Source organism: Arvicanthis niloticus, chromosome 24, assembly GCF_011762505.2.
Source record: "Arvicanthis niloticus isolate mArvNil1 chromosome 24, mArvNil1.pat.X, whole genome shotgun sequence".
NCBI classification, from domain to species: Eukaryota; Metazoa; Chordata; class Mammalia; order Rodentia; family Muridae; genus Arvicanthis; species Arvicanthis niloticus.
The window spans coordinates 8,587,736-8,609,597 of NC_133432.1; the positions used below are offsets into that span (position 1 = coordinate 8,587,736).

A 21,862-nucleotide genomic window follows, 5' to 3' on the forward strand; every position below is an offset into this window, starting at 1 on the left:
GCCAGCCTGGTCTACAGAGTGAGTTCCAGGACAGCCAGGACTACACAGAGAAACCCTGTCTCGAGAAAAAAAAAAAAAAAAAAAAAAATTCCTTCAGAATTTTTTTTTCTTGTAAGGGAGGGAGATCCTGAGACCAGAACCCAGGTCGGGGCATGCCCTTGGCTTTTTCTCCCAGGTTGGCCTTGAACTTATAAAAGGAAGTGGCAGCTTCAGCCAGATCCAGGCTCAGGCATAGTTTGTTGGGTGTGTAGAGTCTGTTGTCCTAAGAGATGGGTCTGAGTTTTCAAATTTTTTTGTCATTGTTTTAAAGTTTTACACAAAAATACATTTCTTCATTAAAATGTACACTATCTAACCATATGTGAGCCTATCTTATTAGGCACTGTCTTAGTCACTGTTCTATTGCTGTGAAGAGGCAGTATTACCAAGGCAACTCTTAGAAAAAAAAAAAAAGCATTTAACTGGGGGCTTGCTTTACTGTTTCAGAGGCTGAGTCCATTATCGTCACGAAGGGCAGCATGGGCCATGTAAGCAGACGCTGGAACAGTAGCTGAGAGGTGCTTCCCGATCCACTGGCAGTGTCTTAGTTAGGGCTTTACTGCTGTGAACAGACACCATGACCGTGGCAACTCTTATAAAGAACATTTAATTGGGGCTGGCTTACAGGTTCAGAGGTTCAGTCCATTATCATCAAGGCAGAAGCATGGTGGTGTCCAGGCAGGCTTGGCTCTGGAGGAGCTGAGAGTTCTTTGGGGGGTTTTCTAAAATTTGTTCTTATTAATTTTGTGTGTGTGTGTGTGTGTGTGTGTGTGTAAATACAAGCTGCTGGGTCCATTCAGTGTTGCTCAAATGTACACAAGTTTAGGGCTGACTAGATCGCCTGTCACGGGACCATTCCTGAGGAAGACTGAGTTTCCCTCTCTTGGCAGCTGTTAATTGCCTATAGCTCCTCATGTAGGGATGTGGCCTTGTGAGATTTCCCCCATCCGAGTCGGCAGGTCTTGTTTAGGTAGCCATACTGTGTAGTTGTACGTAATTAATTACTTAAATAGATCCCTGCAGCGGCAGCATGTTCCCGCTACCCACCCCAATGTTCCGGGTTCCTGAATGAAAGATACACACACACAAACACACACACAGCCTTTATATTTTAAGGAGCCTTAAACAGCTCAATGTTTGGGCCACTTCCTAACCTCCATGAGACTACTCCACCTCCCTCCAACCTTCCTGAGTTATTACTAAATCCTACATTTCATTTTTCCTGCCCTGGACTCCGTTGGGCCGTCCTCTTGGGGCTGCCAATCCCCAGCTCCTACATGGTGGCATGTTCTCTGTCCCACACCTTCTCAGGCATGGCGTCTTTCCTCTCCTTCTCTTGCTTGGCATGGTGGATCTCCTTTCTCTTCCTTCCTCTCTTTCCCTAGCCCCTGAATCCTAAAAGTTCTGCCCTGCCCAGCCATTGGCTGTCAGCAACTTTATTTACCAATCAGAGACAACTAGGAGAAGGTTCCCTCAGTGTCTCACATGCAGACGTGTGGATTCTCGCACAAACAATTTTGGGGACCCAAATTAACATAATATAGGCAGCATTAGGCCAAAACCAGTATTATACAGTTGAGGTTTCCTGGGTGCTACCTCTCTGTCATGTCTAGAAGACACAGCCTGGCAGCAGACATTCTGGTCTGAGCCTTGGGTGTAGCGTTTTGTTATTGATGCATTGATCAATATTGATCATTGATTGAGCAGTCCAGGGTCAGTTCTCTGCATTTGGGCCACAGTGGCTTTCTGTACTGGCCCCCATCTGCTACATTTGTGAGCATCCTCACAAACGACCAGCATTGTTTACCGCACAAACAAGGGACCTCTCTATCCGCTTCCCAAACCAGGAAGAGTCTGATGACCATGGAGGAGGAGGAGCTATCTATATTCCCCCTTCCCAGGACCGGTCAAAGGGGCACAGAGTAGAGGGAAGCAAGAAGGATATAGGCTAGACATGAGAAAGAACTTCCCAACTCAGAACATTACTTATTTGCTTAAGAAATAATAAGACTATGCTTTTTGGTCCAGAAGGGAGTACCGCCATCCTGGAGGCTCCTGTTTGTCTAAATTTAGAGAGCCTAGCACACAGGTACTATCCCTTAAACTAGGTTGGGAAAGCTGAACTGTTCATATCTGTATTGTGCTGATTTCTCTGGGTGGAGGTCTTGGTTAGCCTTGGGGAGGGCCAGAAAGCCTGTAGTTTCTAGTCTTTGGTGATACCTCTGTGGTTGCCTATCCCTGGTGCAAATGCTGGCCCAAGATGGGAGGTGGAATGAGCTAATTCCCATGATCCCAAACATTCCCCACAAACCTGTGTGCATAGCCCCGCAGTAGAAGCAGAGAGAAGCAAACACTACCTTCCCTGCCCCCGAGAGCCTCCATGGTGTGATTGGTGCTAAACAGGTTTGTTATGGGAATTTGTGTGTCTCATCAGAGGTTGAGGAGGTTTTCCCCAAGAGGCACTGGACCCAGACTTTGAAGATGAAGTGGGAACTTGCCTAGCATAAAGTAGAGAAAAGTGCTCTAGTAAAAACAAGTGACTGTGGCTGGTACACAGTGAGTTCACATTTCTAAGGCTCTTTTCCCCGGATCTCTGCTCTTGCTCTTGCTTGGACCAACCCTGCCCATGTCCTTCTGTGATAATCATCATATGTAAAATGTTACAACGGATAAATAACACGAGGCTGCCGCTTGTTCCTTCTCCCTGTGTTCATTTCCTTTCTCTCTAATGTGACAGAATGACTGATCCAGCAGCTTTAGGGGGGAGAAGTTATTTTGGTATCACAGTTCCAGGGTAGGAGACCAGTCCATTATGGTAAGAAACACGTAAGGATGGGAGCCATCTTGCCTGCAGCAGCTGAGGAAGGGTGGGGCTGCTTGCTAGTATCTTGACAGATCAGGATGCAGAGCTAGAACAGGAAGCTGAGCAGAGCTATAGTCTTAGTATGAAGCACCCAGGGACTCATTTCTTCCAGCCAGGCTCCAGCGTCTCAAACATCACCACCCGTGGGGGGACTGCTGTTCAAAAACATGAGTTTGTAGAAGCCATGTCCTGTTAAGCTGAAACTTTATAAACCGCACCTCAGGATTGGAACCTAGCCTCTCTTACACCCCCTCTTATTGATGGTCTGACCCTCACGTGCCCCAGCTGCTCTCCTATTGAAGAAATAACTTCACGCTGTCTGGAGCCAGACATCCACTGTCGGAGTCTAATACCTCACTGATCCGACCCATGGTGTACAGGTAGAGAAGACAGAAGCGGCTTCTCCCCTGGGGTTCACCTCTCTCTCCCAGCACCCCATCTTGTCTTCAGCCTCCTGCTGGTTGAAGGGATCAGATGGTCACTCCAGTGGCCTTCCTTGTAACTCCCTCCCCACCCTTCATCCCAGTGGAAGCGAGCATTTCCTCTCCCCAGGGACCCAGAGCTTCCTGGCAGCTTTCAAACTGTCAGAACCCATTGTGGAGCGCCTCTGTATTTCCAAGGGAGAACCAGCACCTTGGCCTCTGGGGAGCTCCAAATTACAAAGCAGGAGAGGTCAGGCTCCTGAGCCCCTACTTCTCAGTCTGCAGGAGACCCGAGGTCTCTGCGAACTGGGGTGTGCTCTGTTGAAGGGCTGGAGGGAGAGGGACAGCCCCGTGGGTCTGGGCAACAGAGGAGTAGAGCAGCCATCTCACCTCCCAGTTCTTAGCACACCACCACAGCAGGGAACCTTGGTTGGCCCTGACCCAAGCTTGTTAGTGATATCAGAATAAAAGCATCAACCACAGTGGTTAACACCACAGCCATGGAGATGTGCAGCTATTTGAGCCCGGGGTTCCGTGACCATAGTATGTCAGCCGACAGTGCTGTGGGTGGGGCCGGGATGGCTCCATCCTCACTGGCAACCTCCATCAAATGAATAGTTAGCATGGAGCTAAGACTTGCCCTCATCAAAAGGGCTCATGGTCTCCTTGGGGGATGAAATGGGTTAGACTGTTAAGTAAGGGCAGTAACCATAGCAACCATGCCCTGGTACTTACTCAGCAATGTCAGTGCTGTTCTGAGTACTTCAGGATTGCCTCTCTCTCCCTCCTCAGCCCCATCCAAGGTAGTTCTATCTGCACCCTGAACGCCTCAGCTGTTTACCCATGGATTCACCGGAGCATAGACCAAAAATACTCACAAAATTGTGCCTGTACAGAACAACATAGACTATTACCTCCTACATCATGTAGCAGTGCAGGTGTTAGGGTAATATTTCTAGATACAACTTAAAGCACAAAGGAGGCTGGGCTGGCAAGGTGGCTTAGTGGGTAGGAGCACTTGCTGAGCAAGCACAGGACCTGAGTTCAAATCCCCGGCACCCCCATAAAAAGCCAGGCCTGGCTGTACCTGCCTATAACTCCAGGATTTGGGGCTGGAGACAGGAGGATCTGCAGAGCTGGCTATCTGGCCAGCCTAGGCGGTGTGGTGAGCTTCAAGCTCAGTGAGAGTCCCTGCTTGAAGGGTATAAGGTAAAGTGATGGAGGAAGACACCTGTCACCCTGCATCCTGCTCTGGCCTCTGCAGGCACAAACATGGGACCTGCACAGTCAAGTGTATAACACACACACATACACACACACACACACACACACATGCATGCATGCATGCACACACACATGAACACATGCACACGTGCATACATGCATAACACACACCTCTGTTATCTCTATATTTGGGGAAACTGAGGCACAGAGATTTACTGAATCAGTGAGGACTGGTAAGTGCTGGAGATAGTCCTACCACCTCAGAGCCCACGTTCACCAGGGCCTCACCTGGAGTAATTGGCCAGAAAATAAAATTATCATCCCTTATGGTAAATGCCCCCCAGAGAATCGAGGGATAGATACTGAGTATCCCAACACAATGAAAGCCGTGGTCACCAGACCTGCAGCTAATGTCATTTGTTGCAAGAGGGAAAAAGAAAGACCTTTCGCTAAAGCCAGGAACAGAGGCTGGTGAGATGGCTCAGCAGCTAACGGGGCCTGCCGCCAAGCCTGACAGCCTGAGTTTGGCTAATTACTATATCACTGAGGCAGGGAGATTAAGAAACAACCGTGACTCTCTCTTATCACCATCCTTTCCGTCATTCACATCGTGAAGGACCTGTCTCTAAGGACACACACCCAGCCCTGTCACCTGGCCTCTCAGACCCTTTTGTCTCTTCATCTGTCGGCGAAGACTGCAGAGTCTGTAGATGCACATTGGGTTGGGCCCTCCTGAGCACCAACTCGGCATTTACAAGAGATGGCTGCAAAACAGATGAAACTCGGTATGGCCGCATCTCTGAAAGAGTTTACTGCCTGGCTTTCATTTCTTCATCAGGTATCTATTTGCCTTGGCTTCTTAAAGCATCTCTCCAACATGAGCTAGATACAGACACAGATAACAGCCATCACACTGTGACGTTGGGGTCTCAGAGGCTCTTGCACCCACATGACCAACATAGTCCACCCAGCTGGCTCTGGGGGATGCCATTGGCTCTGTTCTAGCTGACATCTCAGGGCGCCAGTGGGTTCCTTCCTCCCTGAGAGCTAACTCTGATCTCCTGAGTCTTGAGATGAATCATTCTCAAACAAAGACAATGCTCAATTCCCTTGCCTCACCTCACCTGGGTCAACCGGCCCATCCTGAGTCCTGCTGCCCTTCAAACTTTCCAGAAACTTCTCCTGACAGGGCCTTCTGTCCACAGCAATGGCAGAATCTCGTCTCTGCCAATGCCTTCCTCCCCTCCACCTGCGCAGTCCGTTTGATGACTCCTGGTCTTTATAGGCCCCTTCATCAAAAGACAGTCATCAGCTCTGGGAAGATGGCTTCATCACTAAAGTGCTTGCTGCACAGGCATGAGGACCCAGGTTCAAATCCCCAGCACCCATGTACCAAAGCCAGGCATGATAGTATACACCTGTAATCCAAGGCTGGGGAGACAGAGACAGGAGAATTGCTAGAATTCACTGGCCAGCTAGTCTAACTGACTAGCAGGCTCCATGTTTAGTAATGAGAGAGACTTTGTCTCAAAAAAAAGGTGGAGAGCTATTGAAGGCACCTAATAGTGACCTCTGGCCTCTATGTTCACATGCATGTGTGCCAATGTCAGTGATACATATAACACATGTGCACATGCCTATACACGCACACACACACACACAAAGACACCAAGTCCTGCTGTCTGGGGGTCAGAGCCAGGGTGGAACCAGGAAATGGGGTTTGAATGCCTTGTGCCAATGTTTGGGCTCAGCCCTGCGGGAACTTCCACAAATTCTGCTAAATGGTTTGTTTCCATAGCCAATCTGCTCAGTGCAGACTGTCCCACCTAGTGAGGCCATGACATTTGATGGAGAACTAGGGGGGAATTCTCTCAGTGCTGAGTCACTGTGTGACTATTGCAAGCCTTTTCCCATAACCCTAGCTCAGGCCAAGCTGCTTGCCCCTTTCCCAATTCATAACTGTGGCCCATCGGCTTCCCAACAAAGATTCTGACAGCTCTAGAGAGGACCCCCCCCCCTTCCTTTACCTTTCCATGCTCCCAAGATATTTGAAAAAGCTAAAAACACATAAGCTTTTAACATGCATATTTAGCAAATTCATATTCAAGACAAGACAGTGGGAATGAGCCATGGGGGCTTGCAGAACTTGTTATTAAAATTAATTTCTAGAGGCACGTAGCCATTCTGGTGTGGTCATGGGGCCAAGTTCAGGGTTATCTCGGAACACGCAACTATCCAGCAGTCTCTCCAGGATAGGGTGGATGTAAGTCTTATTGCTTTGGGGGGAGCATGCATGTGCAGGCACACATGTGTGCAAGTGCATATGTGTATGATGCTTGTGCACCTGTGTGTGTGAATGTGGAAGTCAGAGGTCAATGCTAGGTATCCTTCTGAATCATTCGCCACTCGGTTTTTCCTTCTTTAAAGATCCATGCATGTACACATTGTATCTTGTTCATATCCATTCCCCAGTGTCCCTACCTTCATCTCCCTCCCAACTTCCCGTCTTTTTGAGGATTTTGTTTTTATTACAACCCACTAATGCAGTTAGTGCTGTCTGTAGCAGATTGTTTACACCCCAGTGGACGAATCCACTAGGTTTCTGAGTGGGAAATCTGAACCCATTTTAGCTGGACCAACTAGCCAGAACATGCCCAGGGATCCAGCTGTCCTGCGTCCCAGTGATGGGGCTCTAACCACACATTGTAATACCTGCTTTCTCCATGGGTGCTGAGGATTTGAACTCAGGTCCTCAGAGTTGTACAGCTAACTCTTCAGAAATTGAGCCATCCCTCCGTTGCTCACATTTTAGTTAAAGGCTTCTCCATCTCAGAGGTCTGAGCCGCCATTTCTCCCACACTAGAACAGGTCTAACTCCTGGGTGGTCCTCCTCCTCCTCCTTCTCCTCCTCTTCCTCTTCTTCCTCCTCCTCCTCCTCCTCTTCTCCCTCCTCCCTCTGACAGACTGGAGCACAGAAGAACGGGGAGAGATGACATGGTGAGTGGTTGCAGGTGTCCACAGGGTCACTGCAGGGACTGGATCACTTTAGACACAATGCTTTGCCCACACCCCACAAAAATCTTTCTCCAGGTCCTGAAAACACTTGGTTCCATCCTCCGGGCAGCAATATGCTTGCGGCACGGATGCTGCACCACCGGGGTCCATAACTAGGTTAGGCTGGCTATCCTGAAGAAGTGGTCCCCACAGGTTGACAAGGGCTGCAGGAAGAGCACAGTAGGTGGCGTCTAGCCCCTGTGGTGTGTTGGCCCGCTGCCCAGCTTGGCCCTGGCTTGCTGTCCTCATTTCGGGACCAGTCCAGAACAGGCAGGTTGATGCAGGGCTGTCACAGAGAGGCTGTGACCGATGCCAACAGGGAAGATCGGAGATGCTGGCTGATTCTGGGCAAGTTCGGGCTCAGTTCCAGGGCTCACTCACCCAGGCTACATAACCCAGTCCTGACAACTGAGTACTTTCTGTTACAATTATGACAGACGGAGCCCAAAGTCAAGGTGTGGGCAGAATGGCCCCTCTCTCTTTAGCTGGTACTTGCTGGTTTCATGATCACAAGGCCTTCTCTTTGGGTAGGGAAGGGTCTGTCCCAGAATTGCCCTTTTCTACGTGACATTAGCCCTGTTAAGTCGAGGACTATATAGTGACCACATTCTAACTTGTAACCTTCATAGGAACCCTGTCTTCAGTTAGGGATACTGCATCAATTCCTTTCCAGTTGCTGTGAAAAACTAGCGGACCAAAATCACTGTGGAAAGAAGGGTTGATTTTGGCTCACAGTTTGAGAGACACAGTCCCTGGTAGAGGGGAAGGCATGGCTGCAAGAACCTGAGACAGATGATTACATTGTATCCAGTCAGGAAGCAGAGAGACGAATGCGGGTGCTCAGCTAGCTTTCTCCTTAGTATTCAGTCCCAAGACTCCAGCCCATGGGACAGTGGCACTCACACACAGTTAGTGTCTGCCTTCTCACTGCAACTAGCATAATCTGGACACTTTCTTACTGGCGTGCCAGTGGCCTGTTCCCACGGCGATTCTACATCCTCTCAAATGGATGACAGGTCAGGTGACAGTCAAGGTTTGTCACCGCAGTCACATTCAGAAGCGCTGACCTTTGGGACAATGTAAGGACTTGAGAGGACACAGGTATTGGGAAGCACAGGTCCTTGGCCCCTGAGACATCTTCCTGTCATATTGAGGTCCTGGCTTCCTGCCTCAAACACATCCTTTCTCCAGTTCCCACATTTTTCTCTCTGCTTCCCAGAGTCTGCTGGTCCCTCATTGAGTTTTCTAAACTTCTGTGACCCAGACAGAAGGAAGCCGCCAGGCTGACTTGGCTTGTCTTACACCCCAGATTGTCAGTTGCTCTTCCTGTACTTACCAGGCTTAACCCAACTCCCCTCTTCCAGCCCAGCTTCCTGAAGATCTATCTTCCAGCCACACCCCACCCCCTTGCCGCATCCTTTGAGAGAGCATCTTGGAGACTCTCAGTCCTCACCCCCTCCCTCCCACCATCCTTGCAATCTCAGATAGCTAGTCCTGACCTACAAAAAAGGCTTCACTTAGCATTTCAGTTTCACAGTGGTGTGAAAGCAATATTTATTCTGTAGGAGTGGTACTTCCGGGGTTTGAGAGACAGTGCAACCCAATCGTAGTAGCCTGCTATCGGTGAGAAGTTACCAGGGGAAACACCCAGCTCTCTACAGTGAGGTTCCCTACGGAGCTGGGGTGTATTACATTGTATCCAGTCAGAAAGCAGAGAGAGATGGGTCTATCAGGTCACGACCCCCACGAAAAGTCTAGACATCTCTATTACTTGTCCTGGCTTTCGTCTGCCCACCCACTCAAGCCAAGCCACTCTGTGGTTCTCTGTCCCCGCTAAATCAGGATCTGAGCAGAGTCCTTAGCCATACGTTCAGGTCACCCCACATTTCCAAGGATGGGTAGACTTTGTGTTGATCTGTTCAAGCTCAGCCCACCTGGTGCCACACATGCAACAGCTTAAATGTTAGAAGTTCATCGCCAGGGTTCTGGAGGCTGAAGTCTGACATCAGCCTGCCAGGGTGGCCTGGTTCTGGGTAGGGAGCGGTTCTCAACCTATGGGTGTGACTCCTTTGGGAGTCAAACAACCGTTTCCCAGGGGTCTCCTAAGACCACCTGCATATCGGACATTTACATTACAATCCATAACAGAGGAAAAATTACATTTGTAAAGTAACAACAAAATAATTTTATGGTTGGGGGTCACCACCACATGGGGAACTGTATTAAAAGGTCGCAGCATTAGGAAGGTTGAAGAACCACTGTGATAAGGGGTCTTATTCTGGCTTGTAGAAGGGTCTTTCCTACTGTGTCTCTAATACATGAGAGGCCCATGTGGCAGGGAGAAAAAAAGAGAGGGGACAGAGAGACTAATCTTATAAGGTTGCTAATTCTAAGCAGATGAAGGCCCCACCCTGATGACCCCATTTAACCTATGCCCTCCAAAAACTCATGTCACCAAAAAATTGGGGTTCTGGCATGTAGACTTGAAGAGTATAACTCAGCCTATGACAGGCCCCCAGATGCTTATCCCACACAAGCTGAGGAAGAGGCAGCTGAACAAGGAGAAGGCGGATGAGGAAGTCAGTTTCCTGTGCCTCTGGAGCCACATACACTGATTCAGCCAGCTGTGTGTTGAAAATATCCAGCGGGGAAAAAAACTGTGGCTGGAGGCTGGGGGTGAGGCTCAATGGTAAAGCCATGGCCTAGTGTGCATAGGCACCTGCCATTTCCCTGAAACTGGAGGGTGAGGGTGTGTGTGTGTGTATGTGTGTATATGTATGTGTATATGTGTATGTGTATATGTGTATATGTGTATGTATGTATATGTATGTGTGTATTTGTATGTATGTATGTGTATTATGTATGTATGTGTGTGTATATTTGTATGTGTATATGTGTGTATGTATGTATATGTGTATTGTGTATGTGTGTATGTGTATGTGTGTATGTGTATATTTGTATGTGTATATGTGTGTATGTATGTGTGTATGTGTATGTATGTGGACGTATGTGTGTATATGTGAGTATCTGTGTATATATATGTGTATGTGTGTATGTGTATTTGTGTATGTACTAAGTACGCACAGACTTTTTCTCTTGTCATAGTCCCCTAAACTATGTAACATTAGAGCTATTTACCCAATATTTGTAAGAGGGGGTACATTATTTTTAGGCCAATAAGATGGCTTTTTTTTTTATTTTGAGGGACTAGGGGACTGTTATTCTGGTATCCATGGGGTTCTTAGCACCTATCTCTATAGATAAGAAGACACAACCAAATCGTCTGGATCTTTGTATAGATATGTCAATGTATATGATATGACAATTAAGGCAAGAGTGTGGTGCACACCTGTGATCCCTGCACTCTGGAGGTGGCGGCAGAAAGATCAGAAGTTTCAGGGTCATCCTTGGCGACATACTTAATTCGAGTCCCCAAGATAAAAGTTATGGGAAAGTGCAGTTATACAGGGCATACAGGTATACAGAGTGTACGGGTGTATACAGGGCATGCAGGTGTATACAGGGCATGCAGGTGTATACAGGGCATGCAGGTGTATACAGGGCATGCAGGTGTATACAGGGCATGCAGGTGTATACAGGGCATGCAGGTGTATACAGGGCATGCAGGTGTATACAGGGCATGCAGGTGTATACAGGGCATGCAGGTGTATACAGGGCATGCAGGTGTATACAGGGCATGCAGGTGTATACAGGGCATGCAGGTGTATACAGGGCATGCAGGTGTGCACAGAAAGTGCAGTTGTATGTACACTCATGCTTGTGGAATCATTACAGGAAGTACTGGTCATAGTGACTCTTGCCTCTCACCCCAATGCCTGGGAGGTAGAGGCGGGAGAATAAAAGCTTTGGACCCACCTAGACTACCGGCTGTCTCTAACGAACCACCTGCAGCAGCAGGGGAGGCAAGAGAGAACCTCAGACCAGTCCCTGAAACCCAAGCTAAAAATAAACAAACAAGAAAGTCAGATATGGGTGCTCGTAACTTGAACTTACAACTTACACTGAGAGAAATAGAGATGGATGGACCCCTGGGGTTCACTGGGCAACTAGTTGGCACTGCTTGTGAACTCCAGGCCAGTAATGGACTCTGTTTCAAAATAAGGTGCATGGTGCCTGAGATGACTCCCAAGGTTGTCCTCTGACTCTACACACAAGTGCATGCACACAACACACACGTGCATACACATACACACGTGAGTGTGTGCGCACACACACACACAAAACCACCTGCAGGCTGGGCTGAGTGCCGTGAAGATGTTTGACATCATGTGGTAAGGGTGACTAGAGAGAAGGTCACACAGCACTGGTTCCTGGAAACTGGAGAAAGATCTCCAGCCCAATGGCCTTTGAGCAAAAATGACTAAACTGGAGGCATCCTTGTCTTTAGGGACTCTCCAGTGTCAGTTTCTGTCACAGTCACAACACACTACCGCTAGCATGTACAGCCCATGCCTCATGGCGGAGGCCCATGACTCCAACTACGCAGGAGGCTGAGGCAGGAGGATGACAACTTCAGGGTCACCCTGATAGTACAAAGCCAGTCTGGAAAACTAAACAAAATTGCCTCAAAATAAAAATGTCAAAAGGGAGCTGGTGATGTAGCCCAGTGGTGGGCATTCACTTGGTGTGTGTAGAAGCCTAAGACAGATCCTATGAGTCACACAGCTCAGACCCGCCTCCTCCCAGCATTCCCTGTTCCGTGGCAGTGTGCCCACCGAGCAAACGACCAGGTCTCTACAGCTCTAAGAACCATATTCGAAACCTGGTAGTTTCCGTTCCATCATTGATTCGCTCAACAAACACCCACTGAGTCTCCATGTGGTATTCTAAATATTAGAATTCATAGTCTATTCTAGATAGCCTTGACCCTGTGACAGACATTGAAGAGGTCACCTTTGATCTCCTGCCTCCTTGCGTCCGGATGGAGTCTGTAACATTTTCCCACGCCTCGGTACATCTTTCCCATAGGCAAAGCTGTTGGTCTCGGGAAACCTTGCACCCGGCATTCAGGGAAGGTTGGACCTTTCTCTTTGGGAAGGGAGCAGGTGACCCAGAGAAAACTCTAGAAAAAGGAAAGTCTTCACATCTCAGTTAAGACACCAAGGCCCTCGTTTGATGCCTTCCTTCTCCTTCCCAGTCTCCCACCTCGGGCAAACAGTCCCCTACCAAGAATGGCAGCCCTTCCAGGTGCCCTCGCTTCCTCAAGGTCAAGAACTGGGAGACAGACGTGGTCCTCACCGACACCCTGCACCTGAAGAGCACACTGGTGAGTGTCGGGACTAACTCACCTCACAAGAGGAGAGGGGGACGGCATCAGTGTTGGATCCTGTGTATAGCAATGTGATTGTGGTAAACACTTCCTGTAGCCCACCCCATGAGAGGCCAGGGTCCCCACCTACGCTGTGACAGCCAGAGGGTCACAGCTGGCATTGCCCCACACCTCCCTGGATGCTCTACCAATGAGTTATGTGATCGTTAAAGCCTCTCTAGGTGAGCACCTTGTTCCTGGCAGAATTTAAGGGTCCTTGCACATCCTTTGTCTCTTCCGGTGTGACCATGGATAGGGTATTGAGCCAGCCCTTCCTACACTTCACACTGTGGACTCTGTTCTATACCAGATTCTTAATACTCAACGTTCCAACCCTTTGCCTCTTAAAGGAAATGTCTCTGTCTGCTAATGCAGCGTAACAAGAAGGCCCCAAACTCAGCAGCTGAAAACAACTGTTACTTTTTTTTTTTAAAAAGTCCACAAACTCACCAAGTGGCCCTGTGTGCCCAGCCAAGAAGTGCCTGATTTTGATGAAGTCTGTCTCATATACCTGCAGTCACCCAAGATGACAGCTCAGGCCAGGCTGCTCCAGGATGGCCCTGGCAGAGAAGATTCTGTTTCATGTGACCTCTCCTCTTCCAGGAATCAAGCTTGAGTCTGTCCCCAGGGCTGCAGAAGTATGCAAGATATCTCTGTTTTCTATTAACATTCAAGACTTCTTGAGTCCTAGGCTTGCAAATTAGCCCAGGGTCACTCCTACCACATTCTATAGGTCCAGGCCAACCTGTACCCAAGGGGCAAGGGACAGGCTACATCTCAGGAGAGGTGCTGTAAAATCACATCACAAAGAATGAGTGTGCATGGCAGGGAACAGCTACGGCTACCTTAGACATCGATCTACCACAGGGTGTGTTCAGACACATTCTTTGAAGCTGGGGTGAAACCCAATCAAAGCGCTCACCTAATATATACAAAGCCCCGGGTGTGAATAAGGCACGCGTACCCAGTGTATAAGTGGAGTAGTGACACGGGGCTATATTCTCTGTACTCAGGAGGTGGAGGCAGTGGAGTCAGAAATTCATAGGTCATCCTTTGCCTTGGTCCATATATGGAGCTTGAGACCAGCCTGGGCTCCATGAGTCCCTGTCTCTGCAATGATATGATGGTGATGGTGATGGTGATGCCATTATTAGTTTTCTTTGATCAATATAGAATGTTTTTTTTTTTTGTAACTAAGTATGATAGTACATATCTGTACTTTGGCAGAAAGTCAAAAACTCAAGGGCAACCTCAGGTATACAGTGAGTTCAAGACCAGCCTGGGCTATATGAGATACTTCCTTAAAACAAAAACTAGATGATAGATAGATAGATAGATGATACATAATAGAATTACTAGATGATGGATGGAAGATTTGTAGATAGATAAACATACAGATTATTGATAGAATAATAATAGAAGATAAATAGGGGATAGGTAGATGATAGATGAGTGATGTGATAAATGATAGATGCATAGATTAATAGATAGACACATAGATAGACGGTAGATACATAGATGCATAGATACATATGTGATAGATATATAGTTACATAGATAGATGAGAAATAGATACATAGATAGATACATAGATATGTAGATAGATAGATACATAAATAGATTTATAGATAAATAGATAATACATACATAGATATATAAATGATACATAGATAAATACATACATAGATGATAGATGATAGATAGATAGATAGATAGATAGATAGATAGATAGATAGATGATAAATGATTGGTAGATAAGTGATAGATGGATAGATGATTGGTAACAGAGGATGCAGGTAGAGATGACAGAGGCAGATCGACACTAGGATGTTGCACCAGTGGCTGTGTGTCCCAGTGTAAAAAGCCCCTTCCCTAACTGACCAGCACAAACGACTTGGGCACCATGGTTTTCAGTCACGACACCTGCCAAGCCTGGTGGGGAGAAGCCAGAATCTCACCCACATCCCTCTTGGCCTCCAGGAAACGGGGTGCACAGAGCACATTTGCATGGGCTCCATCATGCTGCCATCCCATCACATACGGAAGTCAGAAGAGGTCCGCACCAAGGACCAGCTCTTCCCTCTAGCCAAAGAATTTCTCGACCAATACTACTCGTCCATTAAGAGGCAAGTACATGGGGCTGGGCGGCTGGACCACTGGGGAAGTGATCACCATGCAAGCCTGACAGTCTGAATTCAGATTCCCAACACCCTCGTGAAAGCAGAGCATGTTGGGATGTGTCTGCAACTCCAGCAGTGGGGAGTAGAGACAAGCGGATCCCTGGGGCTCACTGACAACTTAGGTTCAAAGAGAGGCCCGGCCTCAAAAAGTAATATGGGGAGAGTTAGAAGAAGACACTCACTGTTCCCCAGACTAGAGGCTCCATCACCTGGTAGTAGAACAGAGCTTCGAACCTTTGATACATGCTCAAACACACGTACATAAGCACACACACATGTGCATACACACATACACATGTGCATACACACATATGTGCATACACACACATACATACATATACACACATACATACATACACATGCACACATACACTCATACATACACGTACACATACATACACATGCTTATACACATGCGCACACACGCATACACACATGCACATACACCCCACCACATACACACGTGTACACATGCATGCACACATGTACACACATAAGCACACACATGTATACACACATGCACAAACACTCCCACCCACACGTGCACGTACATATGCACACATACACATACTTACATGTACCCACGTACTCACACATACACCTGCACCCACATACCGCACATACACATATGTACACACATGCACATGCACCTACCCACACGCATGCACTTACACGTATACACACACATCCATACACACTTGTGCATACAGCTCCACCAGCACACACATGCACATACATGCATACAGATACATGTGCACACATACTCATGCATACACACTTGTGTACCTGCACACACACACACACACACAGAGAACACTTCCAGGCCGTCACATTGCGGCCCCCTCTCTGTTTCTCCTCCCTTAGGTTTGGCTCCAAGGCCCACATGGACAGGCTGGAGGAGGTGAGCAAGGAGATCGGGAGCACCAACACCTACCAGCTCAAGGATACGGAGCTTATCTATGGCGCCAAGCACGCCTGGAGGAATGCCTCTCGATGCGTGGGCAGGATCCAGTGGTCCAAGCTGCAGGTAAGTGGTGACAGCCATCTGGGACACCCTCTGAGAGGAAACAAGACATGGGGGCAGATGGAGCTTTGAAAGAGATCCGACCTGCTTTCGGGGGGGTGGGTGGGGATCTATCAGAATGCTGTACTTTATTGAATAAAACTGCCATGCCTCTCAGTAGAATTGAGGCTGTCCTCTTTGCCGCAGACCCCACCGCTCCCTTTTACTTGCGTCTGCCTGAAGGAGTTCACTTCTGTGTCCCTGGCTAGGGAGTAAATTAATGGTTACAAGTAGGTTGGTTTGTAGGATCAGGCTTTCTGTTCTGTGCACTGTGTTAGCATACGTTAGACGTACTCACGGCCTTCGTCATGACAGTCTCATTTATAGGAAGTATTTTGATCACGTTCAATCCTCACTACCGTCCCTTGTCCCCTTCCCATTCCCAGATGGCCCTCTCTCCTTCCGCATCCTATGTTTTATTGTTACGTTCTGTGAGGTACCAACTTTGATTAGCGCTATTGGCATGAGAGAGGGGTGTGGGTTTAGTCATTGGAGCATGGTCACCTTTCCAGAACTATGCCACCAAAGAGAGTGAGAACCCATCAACTACCTTAGGACCCGTAGCTCGTAGGACAGAGTGGGGTCTCATGAGCCCCCACCTCCACCCTCTATTCTAGATTATTCCTTTTTTTTTTTTTTTTTTTTTTTTTTTTTTTTTTTGCTTCTTTTCAAATGCCTGGAGGCCCCACAGAAGACATAACCAGCCCATCACGACTCATTTCTTTCGTTACATTTGCTCTCTATGCAAATGTATTTCCTCAGTTATTAGCGTAAAAAATAAAAAGCAATACAAAATACAGCCTAGACTTCAAGAATGGGGAATGCGGGGTGCTGGCTAACCGAGATAGGGTGCAGCTGCAGTGGACTCACGGACCCCTGGAAAGGAACTCTGCCCTGGGGGCTGCCAGGGAGAGAGGAGGCAGCCAGCAATCCCATCATGCACTTTCCACAGGTGTTCGATGCCCGAGACTGCACTACAGCCCACGGGATGTTCAACTATATCTGCAACCACATCAAGTACGCCACCAACAAAGGGAACCTCAGGTGAGTTGCCCTGCTGGGTGGGACAGAGTAGGGTGATATCTCTGCAGCATGAGATGGATGCTGGTCCTGGATGTGCCTCAGCTGCCAGGGGAAAAAAGGCTGTCCCTTTCTGGGGAGGTGGTCCAGCTGGCTGAAATAGCCTGGCATTCTTATCCCCTGCCCTTCCTCTGTGGGAAAGAACAACAAAGACTGAAAGTCTGGCTGGACTCTAGTTCCCTGACACCCGCAGAGAGGACGGGAAACTAGTTAGGATTCCTGGAAAGAAGAAACTCCCATTTCTGAGTAGAGCCAGCTCTCTCAGCATCCCGCCCTGCTGTGGCCGCCTCCCATTCTGCCCAGCACTGTGCCTTCCAGTTCTGCAGGCCCCTAGCCCCACCTTAGACTCTTGTACCCATACAAGGGACAGGGAGCCAGCTAAGGCAGGGGGTAACTTGGTCTGTGACTTCCACACTGGCTTCAGCTGCTCCCTCACAGCTGAGGCCCCGTCCACAGCTGGCTGCACTTGTCAATCCTGCTGGTGACATCTGTTCTCCACCACTGAGAATTGGACCCAACTCAGAAACACCCAAGGCTATTTCAGGGATATGCCAATAGACACCCCCCACCCACCCACCCTGGGCTTCCCTGAGCTCATACAGAGGGAGCTTGCCTGCCTCAGGCATGGATTTCCTTGCTGCCTAAGCCATCAGTAGGAACAGAAATCATTTGTGTGTGAGGAATTCATTTTAGGACTCTTTCCTAAGTAACCTCACTCTGACACAATATCAGAGACCTTTCCAGAAAGTGGTTACAGAGGAAGCTCAGTTGATAAGGTGTTTGCAGTGTGAGCATGGGGGTCTGACTTTGAATCCAGAACTCATGTTTTTAAAGCCAGGTGTGGTGGTGAGTGCTTTGTCATCTCAGCACTGGGGAAATGGAGGTGGGGATCCCTGAGGCTTGCTGTCCCTCCAGGATGGGTGAGAAACCTCGCCTCAAAAAGCAGGGTTGTCCTCTGGCTTCCATGTATGAACTGAGGGGAGAGGGAGAGATAGAGAGACAGAGACAGACAGAGAGAGATGGAGAGAGACAGAGACAGAGAGACAGAGAGAGCGAGGCAGACAGACAGACAGAATCTTCCAGCATATTCTAAGCCATGAATGTCAGTCCTTGCCAAAGCTAAGCCCTCAGGTTGCTTAGGGGTTGCTCTGGTAGTTTTTAAAGGACGCTATGAGCCGGCAAGAAGAGGGGTTACCCCAAATTCTGCAGTTGTGGAACGGGGATCTTCACGAGAGCTAATTGAAAAAAATAACCACTTAGGATTGTCTCTTAAACCAGGCAGTGGTGTCGCACGCCTTTAATCCCAGCACTTGGGAGGCAGAGGTAGGCGGATTTCTGAGTTCGAGGCCAGCCTGGTCTACAGAGTGAGTTCCAGGACAGCCAGGGCTACACAGAGAAACCCTGTCTCGAAAAACCAAAAAGAAAAAAAAAAAAGGATTGTCTCTTAAATTTTAAACCTCGGGTCTAAAAGTCATTCAGCAGACGTAAGAGAATGTATGCCCTGAGCAGAAATAGTTTATGCTGAAGCAGCATCTGCCTGCAAACTGCCTGCTGATAACTGAGCCCCAGGGAAGCAGGCGAGGGAGGTGTGGCCATGCTTCCCATCCCCCTCCGTCTCAGTTCCCAAAGGGAAGGCAAGTATCACACTCAATGTGTGGCTCTGGTGTTTATAAACAGGCTTCTTAAATGTATGTGCGCACAAACAGGCTCTGGCTGGTGGCCACCTATAGACGTAGCCTTGTGTTGTGATGCCAGAGGGAAGGCAGCTGGCTTTTCGGGCTTTGTTGTCTCCCACCCACGGGCTACAAAGATCTTCACTAAGAGATGTAGAACATCCGCCAGGGGGCTCCATTAATTACTTCCAGCCCAAAATCTAACCTCATCCTCTGGGATCAGTGATATCCTGCCCCCGCAGTTGCAAATGCTTAGCTAGTAAGACCTACAGAGCATGCGCAGAAGTAGGGTCCGGTGAGCCCCAGCTAGGATGCTATTTATAGGAACAGCACGTGACAGCAGAGCGGGATTCCAAGTGACGGATACAAAATAGTGTTCATATAGGGTGCATATACCCTACAGTGTGTGGTGATACATGCCTCTCAATCCAGCCTCAGGAGGCTGGGGCAGGAGGACCATAACTTCAAAACCGGGACGTGTGTTTCCTGCCTTCTACCTTGCACAGACCAAGGGTTCTATTGGAGGAGCTGGTAACTTGGCTCCTTCCTCCAGCTGGAGACCTGGACATCTGATCTCCAGCTTTGTCACTGTGTCCTCCAATGGGCAAGTCCCGCCCTGGTGATTTCCATCCTCTCCCTTCCCCCAAGGTCGGCCATCACTATATTCCCTCAGAGGACCGACGGCAAGCATGACTTCAGAGTGTGGAACTCGCAGCTTATCCGCTATGCGGGCTACAAGCAGCCAGATGGCTCTACCTTGGGGGATCCCGCTAACGTGGAGTTTACAGAGGTGAGCCTGGATGCCCCAAGCCTTTCCCGCTAGACTCTCCCCCCCCCCCCCCAACCCCCACTGCTACTGCTCTGTGCTTTTCCAGTTTAAAGTTTCTTTCCTGAAGGGTCCAGCCAGCAAGGAGCACAGGAGCCGCTCCTGAGACTTGCCCTTGCATGTGAACACCCACAAATCCATCACACCCCTTTGCCTCCCCCAACCCTTCCTGTGGAAGCTTCTGTCCCCTTTCAGAGTTGAAATCAACTTGAAATCAATCAAGCACTGATCCTTAACTATTAAATAAATGCAGGAATGTCTAGGTCCCCGGGAAGGTCCACCAGACTCCCACCAATACCACTGTTGTTCAGAGAAGTCACATCCCGGGACCACCTTTCTTGATTTGACATACATGGCTCCTTGATCATGTCTTGATCAATAGTTTGAGTTTAGTGACGCAGGCCTTTAATCTCTGGCACCTGAGAAGCAGAAGCAGAGGGATGTCTTAGAGGCAGGGGCAATGTGTTGAGCTAGCCAACGTTCCGGGAGCAGGCTTGACTGTCCCAGGCATCAGTATACCTCAGTGCTGGACCAAAGTTGACAAAGGCTACCAAAAGAACCAAGACTGCCCATCCCCACTCCCAGGGTCCCTTCCAAGTGGGCATGATGACTCTCAGTTCAGGGAAGAGACACTTTCAAATGTACTTGGCCCACTGGTACTGGACAGCAGACAGATGCTAATACCCAGGGACCCATCCCACACACACCCAGCCTTTCCTCTCTCCCCCTGCAAGCTGACTTCATATGCATAAGGCTTTTTTCATTGAAATGTGATAATCCTGAGAACCAGCCGCCGTAACCAGGGCAACCAGGAGCCGCACCTGTACACTCAGTCTGGTCCAGGCTCCCCAGACTCCGTTCCACTTGGCTGAGCACTACCTGCTAAGCATGTAGTTGGCTGACCTTGCCTCCTGCTTAGCTGAACGGACGGATGTGGACCACAACTCTTTCTTCCCTATCGGTGTCCAGAACCTTCCATGGCCAGGATGCATTCTCCTGGCTTCTGCTCACTCAGCACAAAGAAACACCCCAAACCTGGCTACATGGTTGTTTGGAGCCCCGATATCATTTTTCTGATAGTGACCATGCACGCATGTGGATGTAAGCATGCTTCACAGCTGACCCCAACCAAGAGATCTCCAAGGTGACCACAAAATACAAACAAACAAACAAACAGCCTCAAAAGCAGAAATGGCTCATTCATACTCTTTAAATTTAATTAATTTAATTTTATTTTATCAACATTGGTGTGAATATGTCAGATCCCCTGAAGCTGGAGTTACAGCTGTGAGCTCCCACAGGGGTGCTGGGAATCGAACCGGGTCCTCTAGAGGAGTAGGCAATACTACTAACTTCTGTGACACCTCCCCACCTACCCACCCCCATTATAATCTTATATTGAGGATATTTTGAAATTCTAATAGTGGAGTATACAGTGGGGTGGAGTGGATTAGCACGTTGATAAATTCAGAAGCTTAATGGATTAAATATATTTGATTTTACTATTAATGATCATATCAAAATATATTCACATCAGTAATTTTGTCTTTCTTCTTGCATCATGGTGGTACACGCTTGTACTCCCAGCACTCTGTATGGTGGAGGGGTTATGAGTTTGAAGCCAGCCTGAGCTACATAGTGAGACTCTGTCTCAAATGTGAAAGTGGGGCTGAAGAGGTAGGTCAGTGGGTAAAAGTTTGGCTGCACAAGATCCCAGCGCCCATATAAAGAGCTGAACATAGTGACACATACCCACCATCCCAGCACAGCGGAACTGGAGACAGGGGGATCAATCTTACTCTAACCAAATCACTGGGATCTGGGTACAGTCAGAGGCCACGTCTCAGAAAATATGGTAGAGTCTAGCATGGTAGCACATACCTTCAGTCCCAGCACACTGGAGTCAGAGGCAGAAGAACCTCTGGGGTTCTGAGGACAGCCTTGCCTACATAGTTCCAGGATAGCCAGGGCTATATAGTGAGACTCTCTGGGCTGGAGAGATTGTTCTGTGGTTGAGACCACTGCTGGATCTTCTATAGGAACTTGGTTCGATTCCCATGGCCCACAACTATCTATAATTCCAATTCAAGGAAACCTAACACCCTCTTC

The 21,862-nt window shown here is 48.5% G+C and overlaps 1 protein-coding gene across 3 annotated transcripts in view; it reads left to right on the plus strand.

Annotated features, from left to right (window-relative positions):
• Nos1 (nitric oxide synthase 1) overlaps positions 1-21,862 on the plus strand; it is a 177,641-nt gene that overhangs the window by 100,260 nt on the left and 55,519 nt on the right. For all 3 annotated transcript variants that reach the window (XM_076922586.1, XM_076922585.1, XM_076922587.1), the window contains exons 4-8: positions 12,761-12,889; positions 14,912-15,057; positions 15,976-16,138; positions 17,127-17,218; positions 19,576-19,717. In XM_076922586.1, coding sequence (XP_076778701.1) covers positions 12,761-12,889; positions 14,912-15,057; positions 15,976-16,138; positions 17,127-17,218; positions 19,576-19,717 — 672 coding nt within the window. The remainder of the gene's footprint in view (positions 1-12,760; positions 12,890-14,911; positions 15,058-15,975; positions 16,139-17,126; positions 17,219-19,575; positions 19,718-21,862) is intronic.